Source organism: Melanostigma gelatinosum (assembly GCF_949748355.1).
Source record: "Melanostigma gelatinosum genome assembly, chromosome: 2".
Taxonomy (NCBI): Eukaryota; Metazoa; Chordata; class Actinopteri; order Perciformes; family Zoarcidae; genus Melanostigma; species Melanostigma gelatinosum.
In genome coordinates, this window is record NC_136635.1 from 19502051 (window position 1) to 19525165 (window position 23115).

At 42.3% G+C, this 23115-nt stretch overlaps 2 protein-coding genes across 3 annotated transcripts; both read right to left on the minus strand.

The window, feature by feature from the left end:
* Positions 1–1047: 1047 nt before the first annotated feature.
* rbm26 (RNA binding motif protein 26) lies at positions 1048–11774 on the minus strand. Of its 2 annotated transcripts, XM_079289860.1 has the most exons (22): positions 11315–11774; positions 10976–11094; positions 10746–10864; positions 10509–10600; positions 10155–10417; positions 9631–9909; positions 9237–9473; positions 7990–8127; positions 7736–7876; positions 7411–7519; positions 7129–7285; positions 6648–6839; positions 5807–5905; positions 5627–5698; positions 5422–5520; positions 5221–5295; positions 4501–4668; positions 4144–4248; positions 3824–4027; positions 3108–3194; positions 2768–2881; positions 1049–2265 (listed from the first exon to the last, which is right to left on the minus strand). In XM_079289860.1, exons 1-22 carry the CDS (start codon positions 11371–11373, stop codon positions 2170–2172), a joined length of 3024 nt encoding a protein of 1007 aa, XP_079145986.1. In that variant the 5' UTR covers positions 11374–11774; the 3' UTR covers positions 1049–2169. The 2 variants fall into 2 exon arrangements, with proteins under 2 accessions (XP_079145987.1, XP_079145986.1); XM_079289861.1 differs by lacking the exon at positions 5807–5905 and having other exon boundaries at positions 1048–2265.
* Positions 11775–14115: 2341 nt separating this feature from the next.
* cyp27c1 (cytochrome P450, family 27, subfamily C, polypeptide 1) lies at positions 14116–22269 on the minus strand. Its single transcript, XM_079289891.1, has 9 exons — positions 21887–22269; positions 20760–20950; positions 20230–20429; positions 19698–19907; positions 18659–18822; positions 16194–16360; positions 15851–15929; positions 15439–15642; positions 14116–14959 (listed from the first exon to the last, which is right to left on the minus strand). Exons 1-9 carry the CDS (start codon positions 22178–22180, stop codon positions 14840–14842), a joined length of 1629 nt encoding a protein of 542 aa, XP_079146017.1. The 5' UTR covers positions 22181–22269; the 3' UTR covers positions 14116–14839.
* Positions 22270–23115: the final 846 nt, after the last annotated feature.

Below are 23115 nucleotides of genomic sequence, written 5' to 3' on the forward strand. Positions count from 1 at the left end.
AGGGTCCTGACATTGTGCATTATGGCTCATCACTTCCACAGCTTGTTGGGACACATGAACAGAACAGCCATTGTTAACATTATTAGTAACACCAGCTATTTTCCTACTGCAAGTCAAAATGTCTGCTGTAAAAGAAAAAGGTCTATTGGAGAGATGACTGTTGTAAAAGGGATTTTATGTCACAATAGTTGTGAAGAAGCCACAAAAACACCACAGAGATCAAACGGTTCAGCGGTCACATCCTGTGGAAGGGATGGCAGAGCTGGGAAAGACTTTACCCTGTGATTTTACCTTGCACAGTAGCTCGATTCTCACGAATGTCAGCAGATCACACAAAACTAAGCACTTATGTCAGTGCAGATTCCCATGTTAAGGACTTGCAAGTGTTCACATGTATGATTAGAGTTGGTCAAATGAGGATTCAAATATTGACAGTGTCATGTATTTCAATGAAATATGGACTTATTTGAATTTGGTAGAGGTTATTGGCTGATTAATATTTTTGAAATTCTGGGAATCTTGTGCACCATGAAGTAGTTATAAATCTGCTCCAGGTTTAACGTCTCTGCTTGAACATTCTAGAAGCACAATATATGCCGTCCACTCAGCCTCTCTCTGTCCAACTGCACTGAGCAACCAAACACTGGGCTGAATGAGGCTTTAATCATATCAAGGATTATTGTCACAAACAGCAGAAACCCCTCACGGAGGGCAAAGGTTCCAAAGTAAGACAGAAGTCCCCACTGAAGGATTTATCATGAGCATCATGGGTGCGTTTAACGTGTGTCACTGAGCTTGTCGGCCAGGTACATATCTGATTTATTGAAGTGAAAGTAGTCTTTTATATTTGAATGAAGCCGAGGAACGATATTGTTAACCATACTTCTTAATGCGATTTAGTTATTTCTCTGTAATGGATCCGACTTGCAATAGCAAAGTACAATACTTGTGATGTAGAAAGTACTTAAGAAAAAGCTAAATTCTCATTTTTTTAGATGTAGGCCAAGTTTTAGACAAGTCCTCTTTGTCTAAATGTAGAAATCATGTTCAATCGGCTCAAGATGAAAGCAGGCATTTATCACACAAAATAAACAATATGTGAGAAACATTTAGATATTTCAGAAATAAAAATATTTTTTATACATCAGCACAGTTTAAAGACAAATAGTGTTACAGTAAATACAAAATGGCATTCAAAGATGTTGTAGCCTCTTGAAGAAAGTTGTAGCTGGATACTGCAGATGCCTCCTGTAACAAAAAGAACACAAATGTTCTTAGATTTCTAGTTGGATCTATTTTAGCCAAGCTATGAAGATTTGTTTTAAAGCTACGCAGGCAGAACAAATTACAAATTTTTATTTGTAAAAATAGATTTAGCAATATATACTATCACATTATGTCATGTTCTTACCTTGGCATGGGAATCAATGCAATTTCTTACGTTACCATACCGATCCAAAGAAAGAAGGAAAGTGATAGAATTGATAGAAGTAGGAATGTTTTAGGACGTTTGCTCTTTAGGGGAAGAGGAAGTTTTTTTTGTTTTTTTGAAATGGTCTTTTTTTCAGCTCTTTTAGACGTGGTATTTTTTCACTGCCATAGCATTTTTTTTTTTTTTCTTTTCTTGTTTTTTTTGGCAGGATGTTTTCAGACCATTTCAATTCTTTATTTTTTGTACAATCCAAAGTTAAGCCAAGTACTGAGAAGCCAAGCTTTCATACAAATAATTTGATTCCAGACATAAAATATTTACACGAGCATTTAAACCTGTCAACCTAATACTATTCTGCAAAAGCTACAGTCTGTCACTCAATTAAATTACAACACAGGTTTTGTTTTCTTAAACAGAGTTCAAAAAGGTGTGATCAGCTTTCACATGTCCAGACTAATTGTTTTGTGAACCGAAATAACAAAAAGAAAAAAAAAGTACAATTTCTACATTAAGAGCATTAAAAAATTCACCATCGTTGCACCTGGTGTACACATTAAAAATAATCAAACTCGTACATGGTTCTTCTGCTAGTTACACATTTGAGTGGGAAAAAAAGTCTAGCCAATGTAAAATGTGCCTTGTTGGTTTATGAACAGGCATTGAAATCTTTCAAATTTCTCTGGATGGTTGCTCGTCTTCCAAACCAGTGAAACCAGGGAGGAGCGCCCAACCAATCTTCATCTGCGCCAAGAGCGAGGCTCGTTGTCGTCTTCTTCCTCCTCCTCATCGTCATCCTGTAGCAATGCATCGTCACTCAGCGACTCCTCCGGGTACTGATAAAATTAAAATAAAAACAGACATTAATGCACTTAAAAAGTGAAGGAAAGGCTATTTGAAGTGGAAAGACCTGTTATTTTGAGCATCATCATCACTCTCCTGGCACCATGGATTTAAAAAAGGTCTTGAGTGACTAAATTCTCAGCTTGAGTGTATGATGTTGCACAGACCAAATGATTCATGAAAGTATGAGTGGCAATGAAAAAGCCACGTAAAGACCATCCTTGCTGTAATGGCTCCCTCTTGTGTTCTCAAAATGTAACGCAACAAGAAATAGGAACAGAATAAGATTTCCCCATATATCTGAGCAGAGAACATCCAGGAGTTGTATTCAAGGATCAATGGTAGCACTTGAAGTAAGACCGATCCTGCCTGATCCCTCTCCTTAAGGTTCATCATGTATATATTAAACCTTAGGCAGAATCAGCAGACCCGATCAGCTACCATAGGTGCTATAAAAGACAAACATAAATACACTAAATGAGAAATGTCACAAACCTCATCCTCCTCTGGTTCTGCCTCATCGGCATCCGCAGTTCTGAGAGTCGCAACAGCCTTATGCCATGCAAGACGCAAAGTCTGGTTGTTGAGCCTCACTCCATGAAGAGCCGCCTACAGGTGGTCAAAACACAGTGAAAAGGGTACATCAAGAATTGTGGAAATAATCAAATGTATCAAAATCGCAAGCAGACTTTGGTGCTCCAGCCGGAGCAAAGTCCCCAATAATAAAAGTCTAAATACTGGAAATCATTTCCACTGTTGGAATTTCAAGGTGCTCAATGAGAAAAGAAACGACAGAATATTCTAGAGTTTGTTGCACGGCTGATAGTTGACTCACCTGTTCTGCCTCTGCTCTCGTCTTGTAAGTGATGACTGCAGACAGGTTGTTTTCATCAATTCGGCAATCGTCTATCTCTCCAAATTGCTTCAAAATTATGAACACACAACATTTGGGTTATTTTACAAACTAACTCGACGAGATGAATCAGTACACATTAGATAACATTGCATGTCGATGCACCACAGGCCTGTGCTGACCATAGTTGCACTGTGCAGTTGTAATCACCAGAGGACACTGTTGGTTCTTTTTGCCCTACTGAGAAAACGTTATAATTCAATGCACATGGTATTATTGTTTATGCAATGGATCATAATTCATATCAAAACTAGTAAAAAATATAGGTTTGGGAATATATAAACAAGTTATTTCTAAATTATTTTTTACTGAAATCCATATTGTGGTCTGACTTTGGGGTAATAGTCCCATTACATGAACAGTGAAAATTGTGATTTTTGGACTACGTTGTTTTTATTATTTGTACTTTATTTCTGTTCAACCACACTACACACAGCCTTAATCCAAAGGAAGGACGTGAGAACAGCTGACCGCTTTATTTGTCATGTGCTGAATGTCCACCCCCCTCAACAGTTACACTAGCGGTACCCTTTAACACAGTCCTCTTATCTCCCACATCTTCCATCAAACATGTCTTACTGGTTAACTGTAGATATCAAATCTCCTTTTCTCAGTAATGTCGTTAAAGGCCGACTTACAGCAAAGTGTGGCAGCAGGTCTACATGGTCTGCCTCAGAGAATCCAAAAATCTCTATCGCTCGTGGTCGATGGTCCACGACTGCATGCAGGGACACACCTCTTCCCCGTCCTCTGGAGCCCCTTCCCCGGGCCCTGAGAGCACCGCGGCCCCGACAGTGGACCCCCCGGCCTCGTCCTGGTGACAGGATTCCCCTTCTAGCCGCCTGGGTAAATAGAGCACAAATATCTGTCCGATGTCATGAAACACAGAATTTAAGTTGTGGAGATGAAACTCTAAAGTTTGAGGGGAAAGTGTTGTCTTTCGAGATGAAGTCAATACCTCAATTTGCAGCTGCGTGTACTTGATCTTCAACAGAGCCGTGTCCTCTCCGGCCGTGGTCTTCTTGTACAGGTCCAGCTCCGTGTCCAGCAGCTCCTTCTGTGCCTGAACACATTTTAATCAACATCAGGAAAGACAACTTTGCAAGTCGGAAGTAGTAAGTCAAAGGCAACTGGATGAAATGAAAAACTGAAAATCCAGTTGTCCTTCAAAGCAAGGAAGCATATGCTGTGTACGACTACTTACAAGGTGAGGAGATGCAAACCCAATCACAAGAATAGCACAATCTATGGGGTGTTATCTGCAGAGTTTAGTGTTTGTGTTGCATGGATGGCACTAGGTGGGTGAAAGCACTACCTGTGCTCTGCTCTTGGCTATGCGTAGATGGCTGTTGGTGCCTGAGATTCCCTTTATCTCCTCTTGAAGTTTGGTGATGCTCTTAGTCAACATCATTAACGTTTCCATGATCTTGGCTTTATCCTCTGCCTTCATTGTTTTGTTCTTCTCAAGTTTGGATATCAGGAGCTGCAGGGGAGCAGAAAAACAGAATTACAAATTGTTTGCGCCAATTCCAACAGAGTATTTGAATATTTATAAAACAACACCGACAGCCACAAGTCACACCGGATAGGAGACAGGGTAAGATTTGATAGGCTTTACCATGTGGTTAACTCACATAGACAATGTTATCATCATACATATTGTTAGAGGTATGAAATGACCTTAAATCGGGATAGAAGATTTAGGCCATAATGCTCCGCCTCACCATAGACACACTGTTATCCATTTTCAAATCTAAAACTCTAGGCCCCGGATATTGCATGTTGACACCCGATCTTCAACCTTTTCACAGATATCACACAGAAAATGAGTCCCAAATCCCACACTACGCTCTCTACACAAACAAACTAAAGCAGAGTCCACCGACTCATGTTGCGTCAGCTGTGAGTCAGACCTCTTTCACAGCTCACACACTGACATTTGTTTTGCACAGCAAGGTTGCAGACTCTAAAAGCAAACATGTGATAAAGACCCTTGAATGTACAAGCCACAGACCTCTACTCTGAATGATCTTACCTTCTGTGTCTCAATGTGCTTCTCCAATATTTCCTGCTTCTTTTTCCTTACATCCTGCTGTAGTCTTAGAGCTTCCTGTGAAAGGAATTATGGGAATGATTATGTACTGCCTTCTGCTTTAGCAGGAGTATCCCAAGGTGTTTTGTGGCTTTAATTCTAATATCTGTCCACTCCCCCATATCCCACCATCCCTCTTCTCACCCGTTTCTTCTTCAGGGCCTCCTCTGAGGTTTTCTGGGCTGCCTTCAGGGCTTCAGGATTGTAAACAGTCTTTGTGAGGCCCATGGATGTCGAAAATACCTTTTAAAAAAAGGGGGGGGGGACACAACAGCACATCATATTTAGACAATTTGAAAGAGAAGTAGTAGAAACAGAAAGAGTAATTCTGAACAGTGACAACGCTTACTTTTTCAATAGGAGCTGCTGGTTTGGCAGAGAAACCCAAACGGTCCTTCACTGACACCTTACAGGGATTATGCTGCAAATTGGGAAAACATTGATAAAGGTTAATACACACCGTCTACAGATTTTTGACTAGTATATATGTGAGGAAAAAAAAAACACACTCAGCCACACACACACACACCTGAGAGGCTACACTGGAATCTTGTGAGAGCTCAGAGTTGGCATTGAGCAGGGGTCCGAGGCGATCTTTGACAGACTGCTTAAGAGACGAGTCTGAGGCCTGCCGAATGACAACGGAGATGTTAATCACATTATCTCTGGATTAATGCACGAGTGCATTTTAACAGCCAGTGTCAGACAACAATCAAGATGTTTAATGTTAACTTAAGGTGACTCTGTAACATCTACTTCATTCACTGCCTTCCTACGACTCCGAGAGAGACTCAGTGAGACGTTCTCTGTACTTTAACTGAACGTGGAGGTTGCACCGGCATAAATGGAACAGCTTCTTCCAAGTGACAAAATGTGAAAGCCAAAAGAGACCAATGCCGGGGTGTTGAGCATCTTAACATGGGGTTTACTGGGGATTGACTCGCTTTTGGCGCCAGCCACATGTAGCCATTTGAGGAACTGCACTTTTTGGCACTTCCACGTTGGCTAATGCGCTTGTGAGATTCAAATAGGGCCCTATGAATCATTAGTGGTGCTACACTACAAATATCAAATATTCTATGATGTGCAATACCCCAGCAAACTATTACATTTTCCCAGAAATGCCAGCTTCATTGCAAAGACTCTTTAAAACGGCAAGACTTAGTCTTAAAGAACTAATTTAGTCTCTTAAAATTATATTTATCTGTAACAACTTATTTTAACAATCACATGGAATCAACATGTTCACTCCCAAATGCATCTCATTTCAAGATATTTACTCTTAGTGGAAAATTTGAGTCAGACAAATACTAAGAATAGTTTGACAACATGACCACATGTTATGAGTGACGGATGTAATGAACTTTTACCGTGTCTGGCTGTGGCAGAGGGTACTGCTGCGAGTCAGACTGTCCCTGGCCGTCACTCCAATCATCACGAAACCAGTGCACCCTGATGAAGCGGTTGTTGAGAACAGCCTCTGTGCTTTGCATAGCCCGCTGGGCCTCGTGTGGGGAGGCAAACTGGATCAGTGCCCCCTCTGGGTCATTCTGGTAGGCCACCTGTAAAAGAAATAAATAAAAAAGATTAAATACAGACACTACACCATGTAAAACTTCAGCCATTAACATTTCCATGTGTGTCAAACATCAATACTGTTTTAAATGGTTTAACCTTTTGATACCAGTTTTACTCTAAGACATATTAGTCACCTATTGTACTGCACAGCAACTACATTTTGTTTATTATATATTATTGTTACAAATAATCCAAATATTATTTAACGATCATATATACTACTAACCATCAAAGCTGTGGTTTTCATATATATTGCACCACATAAAGACTGACCTGTAGGTTGACGATGGTACCAAACTTGCTGAAATGTTCATTGAGTTTGCTGATGTTGTTGAGCTCGGGAGGAATTTGACGAACCAGCAGTTTGGCGTTGGGAGAGAATGGGACTCTGTTGTGGTAGCCCTGGTGGTTGGGTTGGCTAAAGTTGGGTCTGTGCAGAGAAGAGAATTGTTGAACAATTCAATGAGAGTGGTATTAAACAAATCTCCGTCAATCGTGATTAACCAAAGGGTTTAGAGGCAGCATTTATTTTAATAACACAGAAAGATGTCTTACTTCTCAAACCAAGGTTTCTTCAAGGGTAGGCCTCCATCATGAGAGACAGGTGGTCTCTTCCTCAAATCAGATTCCATAACGATCCGCATGCTGTTGTTCGGGATCTTGTCTGGTGAGACAGAAACAGGTCAGTTTTTCGGGCTACAGTGCACCTCATTCAAAAAGAGATCAAAACTCGACAGCAAGACGTTTAAACACAAATACAGTCGTATGTACTGACTGCTGGTCAAAGTGCTAACCATGCTAATCGGTAGGATAGAAAGTACATGCAGGTTTTAAGACAATCTATTCAAAGCTTAAATGGTCCAGCTCATGTGAACAATACCTCTTGGTGGCTGGTCCACTTCCCCCATTGTGAGGCCAATCAGGTTGGGTCTCTGGGCATTGACCCGATGGCGGTAGATCGGCCTGGAGGTATTCGTGATGCTGGGAGCCTCGGGATTATACACATCGGTCTCATAGTTGTCTAGTCAGCAGAGGGAGGGTACTTTAACTCGTAAAACAGCAAGTTAAGGGCACAGTACAAGTCATTTATGAATACAAAATAAAATTTGCGAATTCAAAACAAACGACCATTACCAGAGAAGCGAGGCACTGGGGGCTGGGGAAGTGAGGAGCGCATCCCAGAGGTGACAATGGTGGGAACAGAGCTGGTCATGGAATTGGGAGGAGCATCCATGCCCGACGGTTGCAGAGGAGGAAGCGGAGGAGGAGGACCTGTGTTAGAGAAGAGTTAAACCGTATTTGTAAGGTGGCGGTGTGTTCCTCAGAGTTTCAAAAGTTAAACAATTTGCCCCGGGAGCAGCCGTTGCACCCTGAAAAATAAGTTCTCGGGAACGCTCGTGCACTTTTGAGAGCACAATCTGTGCGTCTTCGTTGAAAAGCAATTGTTTTTTGGGGAGCAAAAAAACGTGACATGTGAACAGCCCCCCATGATTAAAATGTATTTGTTGACTAACCGACTAAGAGGGGGCTACCCTACTTTCTACCAACTCAACAGCCTGATCGTTGATGACTAAGGGCTGAACCTCATCTGTGGTTTTGCAGAACAAACATCGCCTACATTGCAGAGAGCAACACCAGATCGAGACCAGACTCGTCACAGCAGTGTCATCAGTGAGGGTGAGAAATACAATCGTTAGTACACAATGAATAAAGGAGAGGCGACGGGACACAACCCTGGAGAATATACACTACCAAGTTATGGTGCCCTTATATTTAATAAAGAAATAATGACATTATTAATTATATCATAGTCTGGGTGAATACTCATTTCTTATCGGCTGCAGTGTATTTATTAATTCCTTATAATGGACACTGACTAAGTTGTTCCAGTCTAAATGAATGAGCTGGCCACATTAAATGAAAACCAAGTCAAATTATATTTACCGTTTGTCAACCGTACCCGGTGTTATTGACTTTGAATCTTGGTAGCATAACGCTAGTTGTCTGGCTTGTAGCTGAGACCAAAGGGTTCTATGATCTGAGCAGACTTAAAATATCTCCCTTAGCCAAGTCATACCTACGGTCCGTGCTATTTCCTGGAGCAGTGACAATTGTTTAAATTACAAAAGAACCTCATGGAATGGTAATGAACGTTCCAGATATTAGCAAACCCGCAGCAGAACGGCTGGAGAAAAGTGTTTAGATTTTGGTTGCAATGTTGACCATGGTGTGAGTAGAATAACGCTCTTCTACGTTTCTATTATCAGAAATGAATGGACGACGTGGAGGTTGCCTCCGCAAAGTCCATTACTTTGTGACACCTCGCCGGACATATTCCTTTATTTACACTTCACAATTCAGAGAAATGTCTGAACTCCTACCTGCAACAGGTGGAAGGCTGGGTGGGAGGGCCCCTGGTGGGGGCACAGGGGGCCGCAGGTTCACGGGCGGCGGGTTCATAAGAGGTGGTGGTGGTGGGAGGCCTGGGGGCGGGTCTACACCTGGGATTGGTAGAGGTTGGAAGGGCAGCATGTTGGGCAAATTGACATCCTCCACTACAACTGGGTCACTTCCATGGTCGAAAGGACACATGTCCCCTCTCATGCAGAAGCCCTTTTCTGGAAGAGATAACAGACGCATGCAGAACATCAAACACACAGAACTACACGAAGCAGACAGCCGCGCTGCCTTTTTTTACCCATCTAATTAAAATTTTCATATTCGAAAATATCTTTTTTATTATCCAAATAAATATTCAAATATTAGCCAACTTACCATCATAGTCACGGCATCGCTTCCTCTGTTGAGGGGGTGGTCCTCTATTAAAAAGGCCACGATCCACAGGGTGCCCAGGGCGGAAGTCGGACCAAGTCTCAGTGGTATTGTTGCTGTGATGGTGTGTGGGGGCAATGACTGTAATGGTGCTGCTCAGTGTTGGCACAGGGAAGTGTGAAGTGGTTGCAGTGGGGACAAGGGCTGCTGGGGTGAAACAATCACCACTCTCCGGCCTGTCCACTCGATCATGATCAAACTTCAGCTTTCCAGAATCCCGTTCTGAAAATGGACAAAGAAAATCAATGTTTATTGGTAAAATAACTGTCACGATGGTATGTATACCATTGCGAAACTATACGTTTTCATGGTTGATATCCTTAGTTGAAATGGGGTGAACTTTGAGCAGACTGCAAGATTCAGAAGAATAGCGTTTCAAAATCCAGGTTTTGGTGTCTTTGCTCCCTCCATAGAAAAACAATGGTTCAAACTGGCACAAAGTGATCCTGCTGGTTGATCCTTCTTACCTCTACTCCTGGACCGAGTTCTGCTGTGTGAGCGGCTCTTGCTGCGATCTCGATCCCTGTCCCCCCTCTCTCTGTCGCGATCCCTCTCTCTGTCGCGGTCTCGGATGTGATCCTTGCTCCAACTGGGGCTGCGGCTCCGACTGTAACTCCGACTGCGGCCTCTCCTGCGATTGTAGCGATCGCGGTACGAGTCCCTCCGTGGTGGGATGCGCTCATATTCCCTCTTCCTGGAGCGGTCGTCTCTCTTACGATCATCTCCTCTCCTAAAAGTTTGGGCAAACAAAAACATGTCAATTAGTTATTAAAAGTGAATATGTGCTGAAAGACAAAGTTGAAACAGGCAGTTGCACACACCTGATATCTCTGCTGTACCGAGAACTTGATTGGGGTGGGCTGTGATTCACTCTGCGAGGAAACTTCTTCTCACGTTCATCTTCGCGGTTTGTCTGACCAAAAAAAGAAAGTAACTTCAACTAAACTTGTTCTATCTAAGATGGCCACTGACATGAATGGTGCTCCATGTTGTTTGGTACAGGAAAGTGCACATATGACAGAATAACATTACACTTTAAATTATTCCCTCATAATTACCTCGTCTTTTTTCAGCTCATCCTTCTCAACTTTGACCAGAGAGGATGGTTGATCTGGCTGAGGGAGGTAGTTTTTGTTGTTAATGGCTTCAAACAGCTTATCCACAAATGGCTGGGTCTCTGAAAGAAGGTAATAGTGCAATCAAAGATGATATATTAATCCACAAACAAATAGCAACACATGTGTCAAATGAAACAAGGCTTACAAGTACAACTTTCAAGATCAAATACCTTTCTGGAGAAATACATCCAACTGGTCTATACACAGGGCTTTAAGTTCCTTTTCACTTTTGTCTTTCTTCACCAAAGCAACAACATACTTAGCAAGGGCAGATGGGTCTGCATCACAGCTGGAATTGTTCAGAGAAAAAGGGATAAGAAAAACCATCACACTGTATACATGACAAATAGCCAAGAAATGTATAAGACCATCAGTAATATATGACGCCTTCATGATAGCGTGTACTGTGTGTGTGTTTCTAACATTAGCTTGTGTAACTCAGACTCGGCTACAATGGCTAAAGCTGAGTTGAGGGAACAGCTGAGTTGCTAATAGCTAACGTTACTTACATGGGCTCGAGGGTTTGAGACAGCCATGTTTTCAAGGCATCAAGGTTTTCAATGATCATTTTAAATCCAGCCGAACTTTCCCTCCACCACGGCCAGGGTCAACGCTAGCTGGTGTGACGCTACTTATCTGTTTAATGGGATAGCCGACATTAGCTGGTGAAACTAACCACTTCAGTGGTCTTTGGCTGTGCTACAAACGCCGTTAGCTGAACAGCCGCGTTAACGTGGCTAGCTTAGCTACGCTAATATGCGTATTTCCAGGCCTGAAACGTGCTGAACGATTACTCGACTCTCGTAATGTATTTTAATAGAGACGCAGACGTGGTGAGTCTTTTGTTTCTCAACATCCAACCAACTAACCCTGAAGGTTGTAAATGTTTTTATCCGTTTAACTCAGTGGAGCACCCACGCCGAATTTGCTACTTTATCCCCTCTCACTAGCTAACATGCCATGGCGAGTGACTATTTACTTCCGCTTGTGTTCTCATCGGCAACGTATCGCGAGAGGAACGTGCAGTACCAGACAACAGTTGATCTTTAGAGACGCTCTAGTCTGGAACATCTGCATACTGTCAGTAGCTCCACATCACTTCAAGCCATATAGCAAATGTGCCACTAGATGTACCAAAATATTAATTTCTAGTTGATTACAACAAATGCAAGAAAAGTAACAGACTTACTCAGGACATGGTCTGTATTCATTGCCAAAGCTACAGAGAAAGGGTCACATGATAGTGCAAAGATAAACATGAACTAATAACAATTAGAAACATACCCTATTCCTTTCATATGGAGACAAGTGTTGCTATGGTAGTACTCTATAAATAACGGTGTAATCATTTTTTGTTTTATACAGGCCTGAGGATTATCCAGCAAAATTATTTTTATTTATTTATTTTATCGAGAACAATTAAAAGTGAAGTAAATAAACTTTAAGGATTTAACATCGGATAGCTTAGTGGCGTTATTGTCTGACAACAGAGCCATCTTAAAATCAAAGTTCAAAGTAAATCTACTCATTCTACAGTCAGACTCACCACACGTCTCAACGCCTGTAACATTTACCCAAATAGAAGCCATTGTTGAATAATTATTATCATTATACGAGTCATTACATACAAATAATTCCATTGTTCGTCCATTGGCGAATTCATCCAGGATCAGTTGTGGTAAAGTGGCAGAAATATTAGGCTACTAAATAACGGTTATATATTATGTTTACCTCGGCTATATTTGTTTATTAATTTAAATCAGCCCTCCTTAAATTGATCGCTGGAGAAAACACGTTTGGAAATGCGAGACCACCCCCACCCCCACTGAGGCCAATCACCAACTGGCTGACGACCTGAATGTGTTTTACTGCAGGTTTGATAAGCCTACTCTCACACTCCCCACCTGGCCCATCATCATCAAACAACCATCTACACCCCCTGCCTCCTCCTCATCTCTTCCAACCGACCCCCCACCGGCACTGAGGATCTGCGAAGAGGATGTGAGTCGGCTCTTCCACAGTCAGGAAGGCACCAGGCCCAGACGGTGTGTTACCCTCCTGCCTGAAAGTCTGTGCTGACCAGCTGGCCCCCATCTTCACACAGATCTTCAACCGATCACTGGAGCTGTGTGAAGTACCCTCCTGCTTCAAACGCTCCACGATCATCCCGGTCCCCAAGAAATCCTCCATCACAGGGTTAAATGACTACAGGCCCGTCACCCTGACGTCTGTGGTCATGAAATCCTTTGAGAAACTGGTGTTGACCCACCTGAAGGACATCACAGGGCCCCTGCTGGACCCCCTGCAGTTTGCCTACCGGGCAAACAGGTCAGTGGATGATGCAGTCAGTATGGGAGTGCACTACATGCTGCAACACCTCGACTCCCCAGGGACATATGCAATGTGTAACCGGAGTCAAATTCCATGTATGCGCAGACATACATGGCCAATAAAGCTGATTCTGATTCTGATTCTGGTTCGCACAGGTCTCGTCTAATTGATTGCTGGAGCAAACGTGCAACATTTACTTTGAAGGTGAGCTGTCTGTTTCCAGGTCTCGGCCTCCTTGACTCACTTTTCATTCTTAAAGTTGAATAATGGAACAAGCTGATATTTTGGTGCACGAAATTGCATTGCACGTGTTCATTCAATACAGGTTCAACAACACAGGCCAAGCATTAACTACATTTCATCGGCTATCGAACAAAAAACTCACACGTAGCTGGACACATTTGCACAAATACACCAATGAGATTAGGCAATAGGCTACCCCTAATCTGACATTATTCATTATACAACGTGAACAATGGCAAATTAATTATACTTCGTGCATGGACCCAAACCGCTAACCGCGTTTAAGCAGCATCGGCGATCGAAGAACAAACTCACAAGCATCAGTATACATTTGCATGAGCACAAGTAATGAAATTAGGCAATACCCATAATCTGACATTGTTCATTATACAGCATGAACAATGGCAAATAAATTATACTTCATGCACAGACCAGTTTAGTCCCTGGAATCATGCATTTATTGGTTACAGTGCACCAGTGTGAATGTACATCAACTCATACAGATAGAGAAAAGATGTCTGTTCTTTATTCATCCCATGTTTTCTTTGCTGTGTTAAAAATAAAAACACAATAAGCACTTGCTTTGTAAACTTCAAGCTGTGATACACTGGTGAAACTGACATTTTAAAAAAATATTGTGGTTTTAAAGACCTTGACAAAGGACAACACAATGTTTAAAATAATATTCAGATCATTTTTATTGTTTCCCAGTTTCACTGGAACTGCAGTAAAAAAAAAAAAGGACAGTGAAAAATACAAGAGCAGATAATTATGAAGACGTAAAAGCTTCCATTTTCTTCCATTCAAACCAGTGTGATCCTTCATAATAGCACAATCCAACAACTCGTCTCTTCCCTCGTGCAAAAACTGGTCAGTAACAAACATTATCCATCTCAATATTATCTAAATATCCGCAATGCTGGTAAAATGCTTGTATTCACACATCTTAAAACAAACCCTGTTATATACATACTGTACCTCTTAAAACAGCTGATTTTCAGAACATTCATACCCTTCAACATTCTCAGTGAATCGCTTTCTCAAACTTAGGAAGGAAACCGTGTGATTATGAATTAACGCTTGTGCACACATTACATACACATATGCACATTAATATAACCAAAATACAGTTTAAGTTTAAGGATTATAGTTCATTTTCCCACTCACTATTTTGAATAGAATACATGGAAGGAGTAAAAGGCCAAACTGCAGTGATTTTCACTACATACAAATGATATACATCAAACAGCTTCCATCTTTACATTACTGGTCCAGTACTGTTTCTGTGTCCTCCTCACTAACAAACAGGAGACATTGAGACACTTTGCCTGAGTAAAACCTCAATCTCAGATTGGTATCTACAATCTAAACAATGGAAAGTGTACTAAAAGCTTAAAAACAATAATGAATCAGTGCTTTAAAGTAAAACTACAGTACAGTAGAATTTATGGAGTCTGAGTCTAGATCTCCCGGTCGATGAACTGAAGGTGGATGGGGGCAGCAGGGCACAGCAGGCCGTGGGTTTTGGCCTTGACATCAGCGGTGCGAGGAGACATGCAGATGTGGAACTTTTGAATGAGCTGCACAGGTAGCAAAGACACAGAGAAGTCAATCAGAGTATATGACTTACACAGCTGGGAACTTGTATGCTTGTTCTGGCCATTGAGGCTGGCAGATTAAAAAAAAATATTCAGGGAGTGTGTGAGCTATGAGATTTGGGAGAAATAGGAAATCTGGACGATTTTTTCTTTTGTACTACACAGACTATAATAATTAAAGAATGTCAATTTGTCAATGAGATGACTTAACAAAACCCTGACATCGAAAGCTTTAGTGTTTAAGCTTGCAAACGTCAAAAGCTTGATGGACCTTTAATTTGTATTTACACAGATTTCTTCAGTATTATAAAGGAATGTTTTGTCAGTGATTTTTGTTGTACACTGGCTGGGCACTGTTGTATGCATGACACAATATAAGAACTTCATTCATTCATATGCGTGGATATTTATAAAACATGTTTGAATACATATTGTGTGGAGCCAAGTGATTAATTCCCTACCCTGGTGAGAGCTAGATGCATCTCTAACTCTGCCACTCTCTTGCCAATGCAGCTCCTGATGCCGTAGCCAAAGGGAATCGAGCCAAAGTTGTCGACACGATCCGTGGAATCTTTCCGTATCCAGCGATCCGGTTGGAAGTCTGAAGCATCAGCAAAGTTCTCTTCCTCGAAAGATGTGGAGTAGTGACAAAGGGCCAACTGAGTCTGACAAAGTGAGAAAACAAAAAAAGCTGTCAGTTGTGTCATGAAAACAGCTGGACATGAGGGGAAGGGAGAGATGTGCGAGTAATGCAGGATCATGTTACATCTGGTCCCACTGTAATGTTTTTGGCTTCTCTTATGGTCATGCTTTTTCTTCAGCAACATGCACACTCTAGAGAACTGGCATCTATTTTGCCTCCAGTCGTCTTACCCCTTTAGGGATGAAGTATCCGCCCACCACCAAGTCATCCTGGGTGATCCTTCCGTTGCCAGGGAGAACTGGAAAAAGCCTGCTCCCAGGGAGGGGTACACAAAGATTGTTATTCAACAGCACTATACATTGAGCTTTCTTCTAAAGTTTGAGTTAAAGAAAATCAGATCAGTAAAAGCCCCACACAGAGAAAGCCAATGAAGGAATTAAAGATGTGAACACTCTGAACTAGGGAACGCCTAACTTTTAAAGAATGTAAGAATACTGCAGAGTTGTTTCGAACATTGCAAGTGAGGGGAAACCAAAAAAGCGTAAAGAGTATAACTATCCATGCAGTCTGCACCTGAGTGTCTCTTTGACCAGCCCTCTGATGAGAGACAGGCGAGGGACATCGTCGGCTGAGGCTACTGCTCCTGGTCCCAGAGTCCTCTTCACTTCCATAAAGATTTGCTGCTGTATATGAGGGTGCCGTGCCAACAGGTAGCTGGCCCAGGACAGGGTGAAGGATGTCTAAGATAATTGAAAAGGATATCTTATTAAAAAGAAAAATCTGTGGTAGACATTACTCTTTGAATGTGCCGCACATTAGCATTGTTAATTTGCTCATAAATAAAATAGCTGTGGAGATTTTGCCTTTTCTTTATTGATGTTTTGCAATAGGTTTGACTACAATTGCCAGCTGATGCAAGAGTTTCTGTGAAGTTGCATATGTTTTGGGAAACCGTGAGCGGCTTTTCAGGGAGAGGGAGCTAATTCCACGTGCTGCGAGGACACTCGAGTCCACTCCACCAGCTGCACTCAGAGCTCTCAATCCCTCGTCTTACTTCACTCAGCCTTCTCATCCTATTGCACCTTCATTAAATGCACTCTGTTGTTCCACATGTTTATAACAGCGGCATTACAGGGTGTAGTCCAAAACCGTAATTAGGTTACGCAGAACTGAAAATTAGGACTATTTTTAGTGCGCAGATAACGAGTGGAATTTTAAACCAGTCTCACCTCTCGCTGTTTTCCCTCCACACACATTTCCCACACATGTTGTTTCCCTTTGTCATCAGACACACCCACATTTTTATTTCCTCTTTCGTTTTTTGTGACCGCCCTACCAACTTGTCCCTGTCATTCCATCTTCTGTTCTCAATTTGTCCTTTTTTCTGACTCATAAGTCACTGAAAAAATGATGTCAATGACATAGGCAGGGGAGCAAATTATATGGAAATGTGTATCATCTATTCACACATCATATCTTTACTCACTGTATCAAATTACTTGTTACCGTAAAACCACATCTTTTTTTACCTGGTATCCTGCCTCTCTTTCCATCCAGCCTCCTCCATTTTCCACGCATGCATTTCATGACATATACTGGTATCAGAGGTCCAGCCTTGTGTTTCCCCCTATCACACTGAATACACCCTCCAGAGGTCAGTATCTCCAACTAACTGATGATCAAAAGAGGTTGTATCCTTGTATAGGCCCCACCATCCTTCTCACTGGTCCATCTCCCACCTCTTCCCCCTGTTCTTCCTCAGATTCTCCCTCCCACTTTGTCATCCCCCGCTCCCCATCTAACCAACTTGCAACCAATCAACCCCGGCTGGCACAGATGCTGGCAACACCTCAGACAAAGCCAGAGAGTAATCATATGACAAAAGCTCATCCAAAATCAGCTCTAAAAGACTGAGGCTTCCCCTGTGCATTCATAACATCTCCTCTTCCAACATCTCTGACATCCATCGCACCCGCAATTCGTCATTTCTCCCCCGCTTGTGACGCCAGCCCCCCCAACCTTTGCGGTTTTATAACAGAGTCACTCTTCCTCAGGATCAACCCCCTTTTTTTCTCCCCCACATCTCACCTCTGCCCAGTCTGGGCTATAACTCTGGCTGTAGCTAATGTGTCTTGACAGCTCTTGTGTGTGCACTGAGTAAAGGGAAATGCACCACGGGGTCAGGTAATGGCTCAGCTAAATCCACCCCCTACCAGGACGTGGCCGTTACCACAAGTTTAACAAAAACACACACACCCTTTAATCCCTTGGCCCCCAGCTCAGAACAAAACGTTCTACACCCATAATTATCATTAACCTGACAGTACCCCAAACAAATTAGGCAGTAACTGTGCACATGTGCAGATGCAAACACATACCAGACAAGTGTGAAACAGTTGGAACATCGAGCATTATCGGGCAAAAGACTTTCTAGTTTCAGGAATATTTTATATTTTCATTTCAAATATTTTTTGAGAACCTCTTTAACTTTCCGTCTGTTGAATTGTGCTGTGTGAGGGGCGTCTGATGACTCAGTGGGCTGAGACCGTATCACATGTCTCTGCTCCCCTCCAGTGTTTCCCCATTTCTCTATTCTTTAATCTGCCAATTCAAAAGGTAAAACTTTCCCTCGAAAAAGATACTTCAATGTCATCAAACCAAAAGCCTTATTTTTTAACAACTGCTTTCTAATTAGGTATCTGATGTCGAATCACATGAATACACAGCACAGATGTCTGGTGAAGGAGGAAAAAAAGACAAAAGCTCCCCCTGTGTAGATCGAACAGAACAAATGAAAATAAACTAAATCTGAGTGAGAACAAGTTTGTCAGTGGGATATTGTGTAACCTTCCAATTCACTGGTCTGACCTGACGCTGGCACAGCCACACAGGCATGGATGTGGCGCCAGAAAACCCAACCCTTGAAACTCAAGACTGAACACGAACACCAACACACTGGTGCGACTCCCAACTCCTCCACCTCCTGCTAAAGAACCTCTACACTCCTCAAACATATAATTAAACAGAGGCACACACACCGTGTCGACCCCAGCCAGTAGCATCTCCGTTAAATTGGCGTAGATCTCCTCCATGGTCATCTCCTTGTTAATGAGCAAGTGTGTGAGCAGTCCCCCCTTCACGTCCTCTCCCCGCTCCAGCTGTGCCTCGATCTCTGCAAGCCTCTTATCAACGTGAAGACGGCCTGGGATCAGACAGAGTAAAACAAGTTGGGATGAATGGAAAGGGGGGGAAGGAAGAGGCGGTGAAAGAGGGTAGTGAAGGAAATGAGAAGGAAAAAAAAGACTTACAGAGGGGCCCCATACTCCCACTATCTCATTGTAGAGCAGCAGAGATTTATATGCAAATCAAAATGCCTTTCTATTGATGCCAGGCTATTTATCTAAAAAAAAAAAAAAGTTTGCAAATGCTTAGCCAGAACCAAGCTGTACTGTTTTTTTTTGTTTTTTAAGTACCACAGAAAAAGCCTTATCCAACATATTTACACACTGAAAACATTTTTCTAATGATGTTTAGAGGAAGCCAGTCTGGAAACATGTGAAGTGGTACTTTAGGTCATACTGTACATCTCTCTGCCTCAATTGTTTTTTGGATGGTGCAAAGAAATCCTCTGGTGTGTCTTTTAAAAGTCAACAACTTTCTTAAAATTCCTTCTAGTCATCCAGATAGAAAGCACAGGAAATCTTGGAGAAGCATTACACCGCTTTTACCATGGAGAGTGCTCCTAGGTCTGTGAAAAGAAGTTGTATAATTTCCTTTGTGGCTCTGGAGAAGCTTGGTCAAGTCTGAAAAAAACAACTCCGGATCATGGCATTAAGGGCTAAAAATGAACAACAAAAAATTCCATGGCGGCCAGAGTTTTTGGAACGTTGACCCTTACCAGGGGCCATAAATCAGGATATCTCTGCCTCCTCTGCTTCAATTTAGTAATGAACTGCCGGAATGCCCTTTTAATATGAAAGTACTCTAGTTACTGCAGGCAGATCGGCCATTGGCACATACAAGTATTCTAAAAAAAGTTGTTTTTGTGCCCATTGAGGTCAATATGAATACACTTACTGAATTTGAAGAGGCCATCCCAGGAGAGACAGAACTCCTCCCATGGTTTGGGGATGACAGGTCGGAGCCACTTGGGGATGGCCCCGGCATACATGGTTGTCTTGAAGGAGCTGAACATGAGGTGCAGCGCGGCGATGTAGTCTTGGGTTTCCTGGGGAATCTCATTTTCCAAACAGCCTAATCGGGACTCGTACAAAATGGCTGCCACACCTGTAAAGACAATAACAAGGAAGAGGGAAACAGAATTTGAAAATATTTTTCTGTACAGTTGGAAAGCGGCAAGGGTTCATTACCATCACATGTTCCTGAAGTCTAACTGGAATGTAACACAGATGCATCACAATGTGCACAGGGTTTATTTATCTTTCTCCTGTCTCTTGACCTCTCTGCCATCACCTCTTCCTGCCTAAATGTTGTCCTCTCTGAAGGCCTCACCCCCTCACCCATGCCTAACCTACACCATCCTTTTCAAATCTGCCTTTTCTCAACTTCAAATGAATTCACAAACGCCCTTTGTGGGGTCTTTACAAACCTTCCATGGCATAGTTGAAGAAGAGGTCATTCACATTGTGGACAGTTGCTCCATCAGGGTCCTGGGTGCGCAGAATATAAACTCTCTTGATGAGGTCATCTACCACTTTGTTCACGTCATCAGAAAAGACTGCTACATCACGGGGACGCATGATGAGCTGCCTGAGCACGCTCCGCATCCTGAGCCAATCTTCTCCCTCACTGGAGAACAAGACACAGGGTAAGGTGAATCTTTGGCATCCTGTGTGTTGTTTTGTATTAATGCAGGACATTCACAGACGTATTTGGAGGAAACTGATTTGTTTTCATTAAGAATGATAGCGGTGAAGCCGTTGAAAAGCTGAGGGTATTGATGCCAAAAGAGTTCATAGAAACAAAAGCAGACTACATGGAAGTATGAGTGAGCTAACCCTGGAAATGTAGACCCAACACAAAGTTTTGTGTTATGTCCATCTACGCATATGGCAATCACAAATTTCAGGAGGTCCTTGTCCTCCAGACTCAAAGATCAAAGGTTGAAGTGGGACTCACGCTGAGATGAGGCCAGTGGAACTGCCTATCATGTCTCTGTACTCCTTCCAGGACTCCATGTTTGCTCTTTGAGGGGCCACCCCCTCAGCTCTCAACACCTCCGCCACCAAGTCACGGTCGGCCACTGAGACCACCAGCTGGGGCCCAAAACGGGATTTGAAAATTTTGCCAAACTTCTTCCTGTGCTCCATCTATAAAGCAGTAGAGACACACAAAACAAATTAGTAGTCACATTTGTTTCTTTTGGAGGAAATCCAGGACTGATTTCACTCCTTTAGACTGATATATTCTTTATAAAATCTAAATGTAATGTAATAGGACATGTGTATATGCAGATACAGGCCGTTAGTTAAATCTATGATTTAGATTGGAAATATGAGTGTATTTTTGATTGTATCTGATTGAAGCAGATCAAGTCATAATGGTAAAGATGTTATAATGACCTTACTAAAGTCTTCATTTAGCCACCATCATAAGATACCAACCTTTCTTTGTCTGAATGCTGGGTCAGTCAGGAGTAATGCCAATATTTCAATGCCTATGGCAAATGCTAATGTCCGCACAGCTGCACCGATGATGATTAAATTAAAAACAGAAAGAGGGGTTTATCTGAGCTCATGGTTCTTTTTAGATAAGCCATTACAGTGTGTGTCATTATCAGTTTGGGTCCACTTTTCTGAAGATGAGTAACTCCTTGGCCTGATACTACTATAAGGTAAATGTAACAAAACAGGTACTTATTTTGTATATTGTCTTTGTACGTGTTGCTCATGCTGATTAACACCGTGGCTCATTCCATTTCCTTTCACAGCCTTTTAAAGATTTTCTCCACAGATTTAGAGATTTACAACAAGATTATTTGCTGTATTGCTTTGGAGCTAACACCTTCATTGTAGCTTGAAAGTCCTTTGCATACTGCTGCAAAAACTCGTACCCTGGAGTGGAAAGATGACCTGCGAACAAACTTCTGGTGCACCTTTACGCAACTCTGTGCCATTTTACGCATAGGTGGCAAATTGTGCTGACGCTGAGAATACACGGGCTCGCTGCAAAGAAATAACTTGATCTACCATACAAAACGAAACAAACCACAAAAGAAAGGTAACGTTATATATGTACAACATCACCTGAATTTCATGAATTCTGCTAAACCCGTCTCTCCAGATGAACTCGACCAAGTTGGATAAGGTGCTGGGTCCAGGCATCTCCTTTAGAGTCATGATTCTGGTTTTCTCGCCAACATCCGCCACCGGTGTGATCAGCCTGTCAGGCATGGCCTCTTCTCCAGCTGCGGAGATTCCTGAAGCCTCGCTGGCTGCTGACTTGTGCAAGGCGCGTAAAATGAAGAACAGCTGCTTATTCATCCGGTCGCCTTGAAGATTCTTCCAACACGCTGTCGTAAAACGATTCAGGCTTGCCATTGTTTGGATACTTTTCGGTGGTTCTGTGTTTAAAAAAACGATTTGCAAAGTCCAAAAGCGTCAGTGTTCACATCTACAAATGCATGACCCTGGCACATGCAAACGCACTCCTCCCTTACAGATCAGGTGAAGTTAGGCGGTATTGTATTGTGGAACGCTTTAAAAGGGTCGCTTGTTCAACCACAGAGGTGGAAGAGGATTGGATGTTCGCTTCAGAAGAAGGGAGGGATAACTCTGTATTCGGGTGTGGGCGTTTCCCAAAAAAGGCGAATGGGTTCAGTCTTTCATTGCAAAAAGGAGTGCGCTTCAATGTGACCAAATATTCCTACATCACACCCACAGACATTGAATAAATGTTAATGGGATTAACGTAGTATGAGGCAAATTAGTATGTTGACCCCCCCCCCAGTCTAGCTCATGTCATCTCGATCCACGTTCAGATTAAGATTGCAAAGACACGTTGTCTAAATCTGGAGTTTATTTATCTTGAAGCTTTCCAAAACATGAATGGTAGATGTCAGATCCTCAAGTGGAGGTTTCCACCCTGAACGCATCACTGCTTATGATGGCTTTTTATCACCTTTTCTGATCAATCAAATCACTGAGCTAAATCGACTGTTTTTGGCTCTTTTTAGAGGTTGACAATCACAAGTTACTTACAAACCACGCATCAATTATAAGGATGTGAATCAGAACACCTCACACTGATATATGTGTGCTTTAGTTGGATGACCCAATCTCTCTCACTTCCCATCTCAACAAACACATTAATTCAAACCTTCATCACTACTTATTGCTCCTTCAATTAACCTCAAGTCTCCTGAGGTCACAAAACGGGGATTAAATTGACCCGGCCAACAAAAGGCCGATTCAGGTTACGGTTCCCTGTGGTAGAGAGGAGGGTGACTAGGCAGAGGGGGGTATTTCCACGCTCA

Excerpts from the sequence above, each read along its gene's own strand:
- cyp27c1 (XM_079289891.1), bottom strand. The coding sequence starts at position 22,180 with ATGGCAAGCCTGAATCGTTTTACGACAGCGTGTTGGAAGAATCTTCAA. Across the intron at positions 19,908-20,229 it reads CTTCAACTATGCCATGGAAG|GTGTGGCAGCCATTTTGTAC; the intron begins GTTTGTAAAGAC and ends TTGTCTTTACAG. Across the intron at positions 15,930-16,193 it reads CTGGTCAAAGAGACACTCAG|GCTTTTTCCAGTTCTCCCTG; the intron begins GTGCAGACTGCA and ends CCCTGGGAGCAG.
- rbm26 (XM_079289860.1), bottom strand. The coding sequence starts at position 11,373 with ATGATCATTGAAAACCTTGATGCCTTGAAAACATGGCTGTCTCAAACC. Across the intron at positions 9,910-10,154 it reads AACTCGGTCCAGGAGTAGAG|AACGGGATTCTGGAAAGCTG; the intron begins GTAAGAAGGATC and ends GTCCATTTTCAG. Across the intron at positions 6,840-7,128 it reads GTACCATCGTCAACCTACAG|GTGGCCTACCAGAATGACCC; the intron begins GTCAGTCTTTAT and ends TTTCTTTTACAG.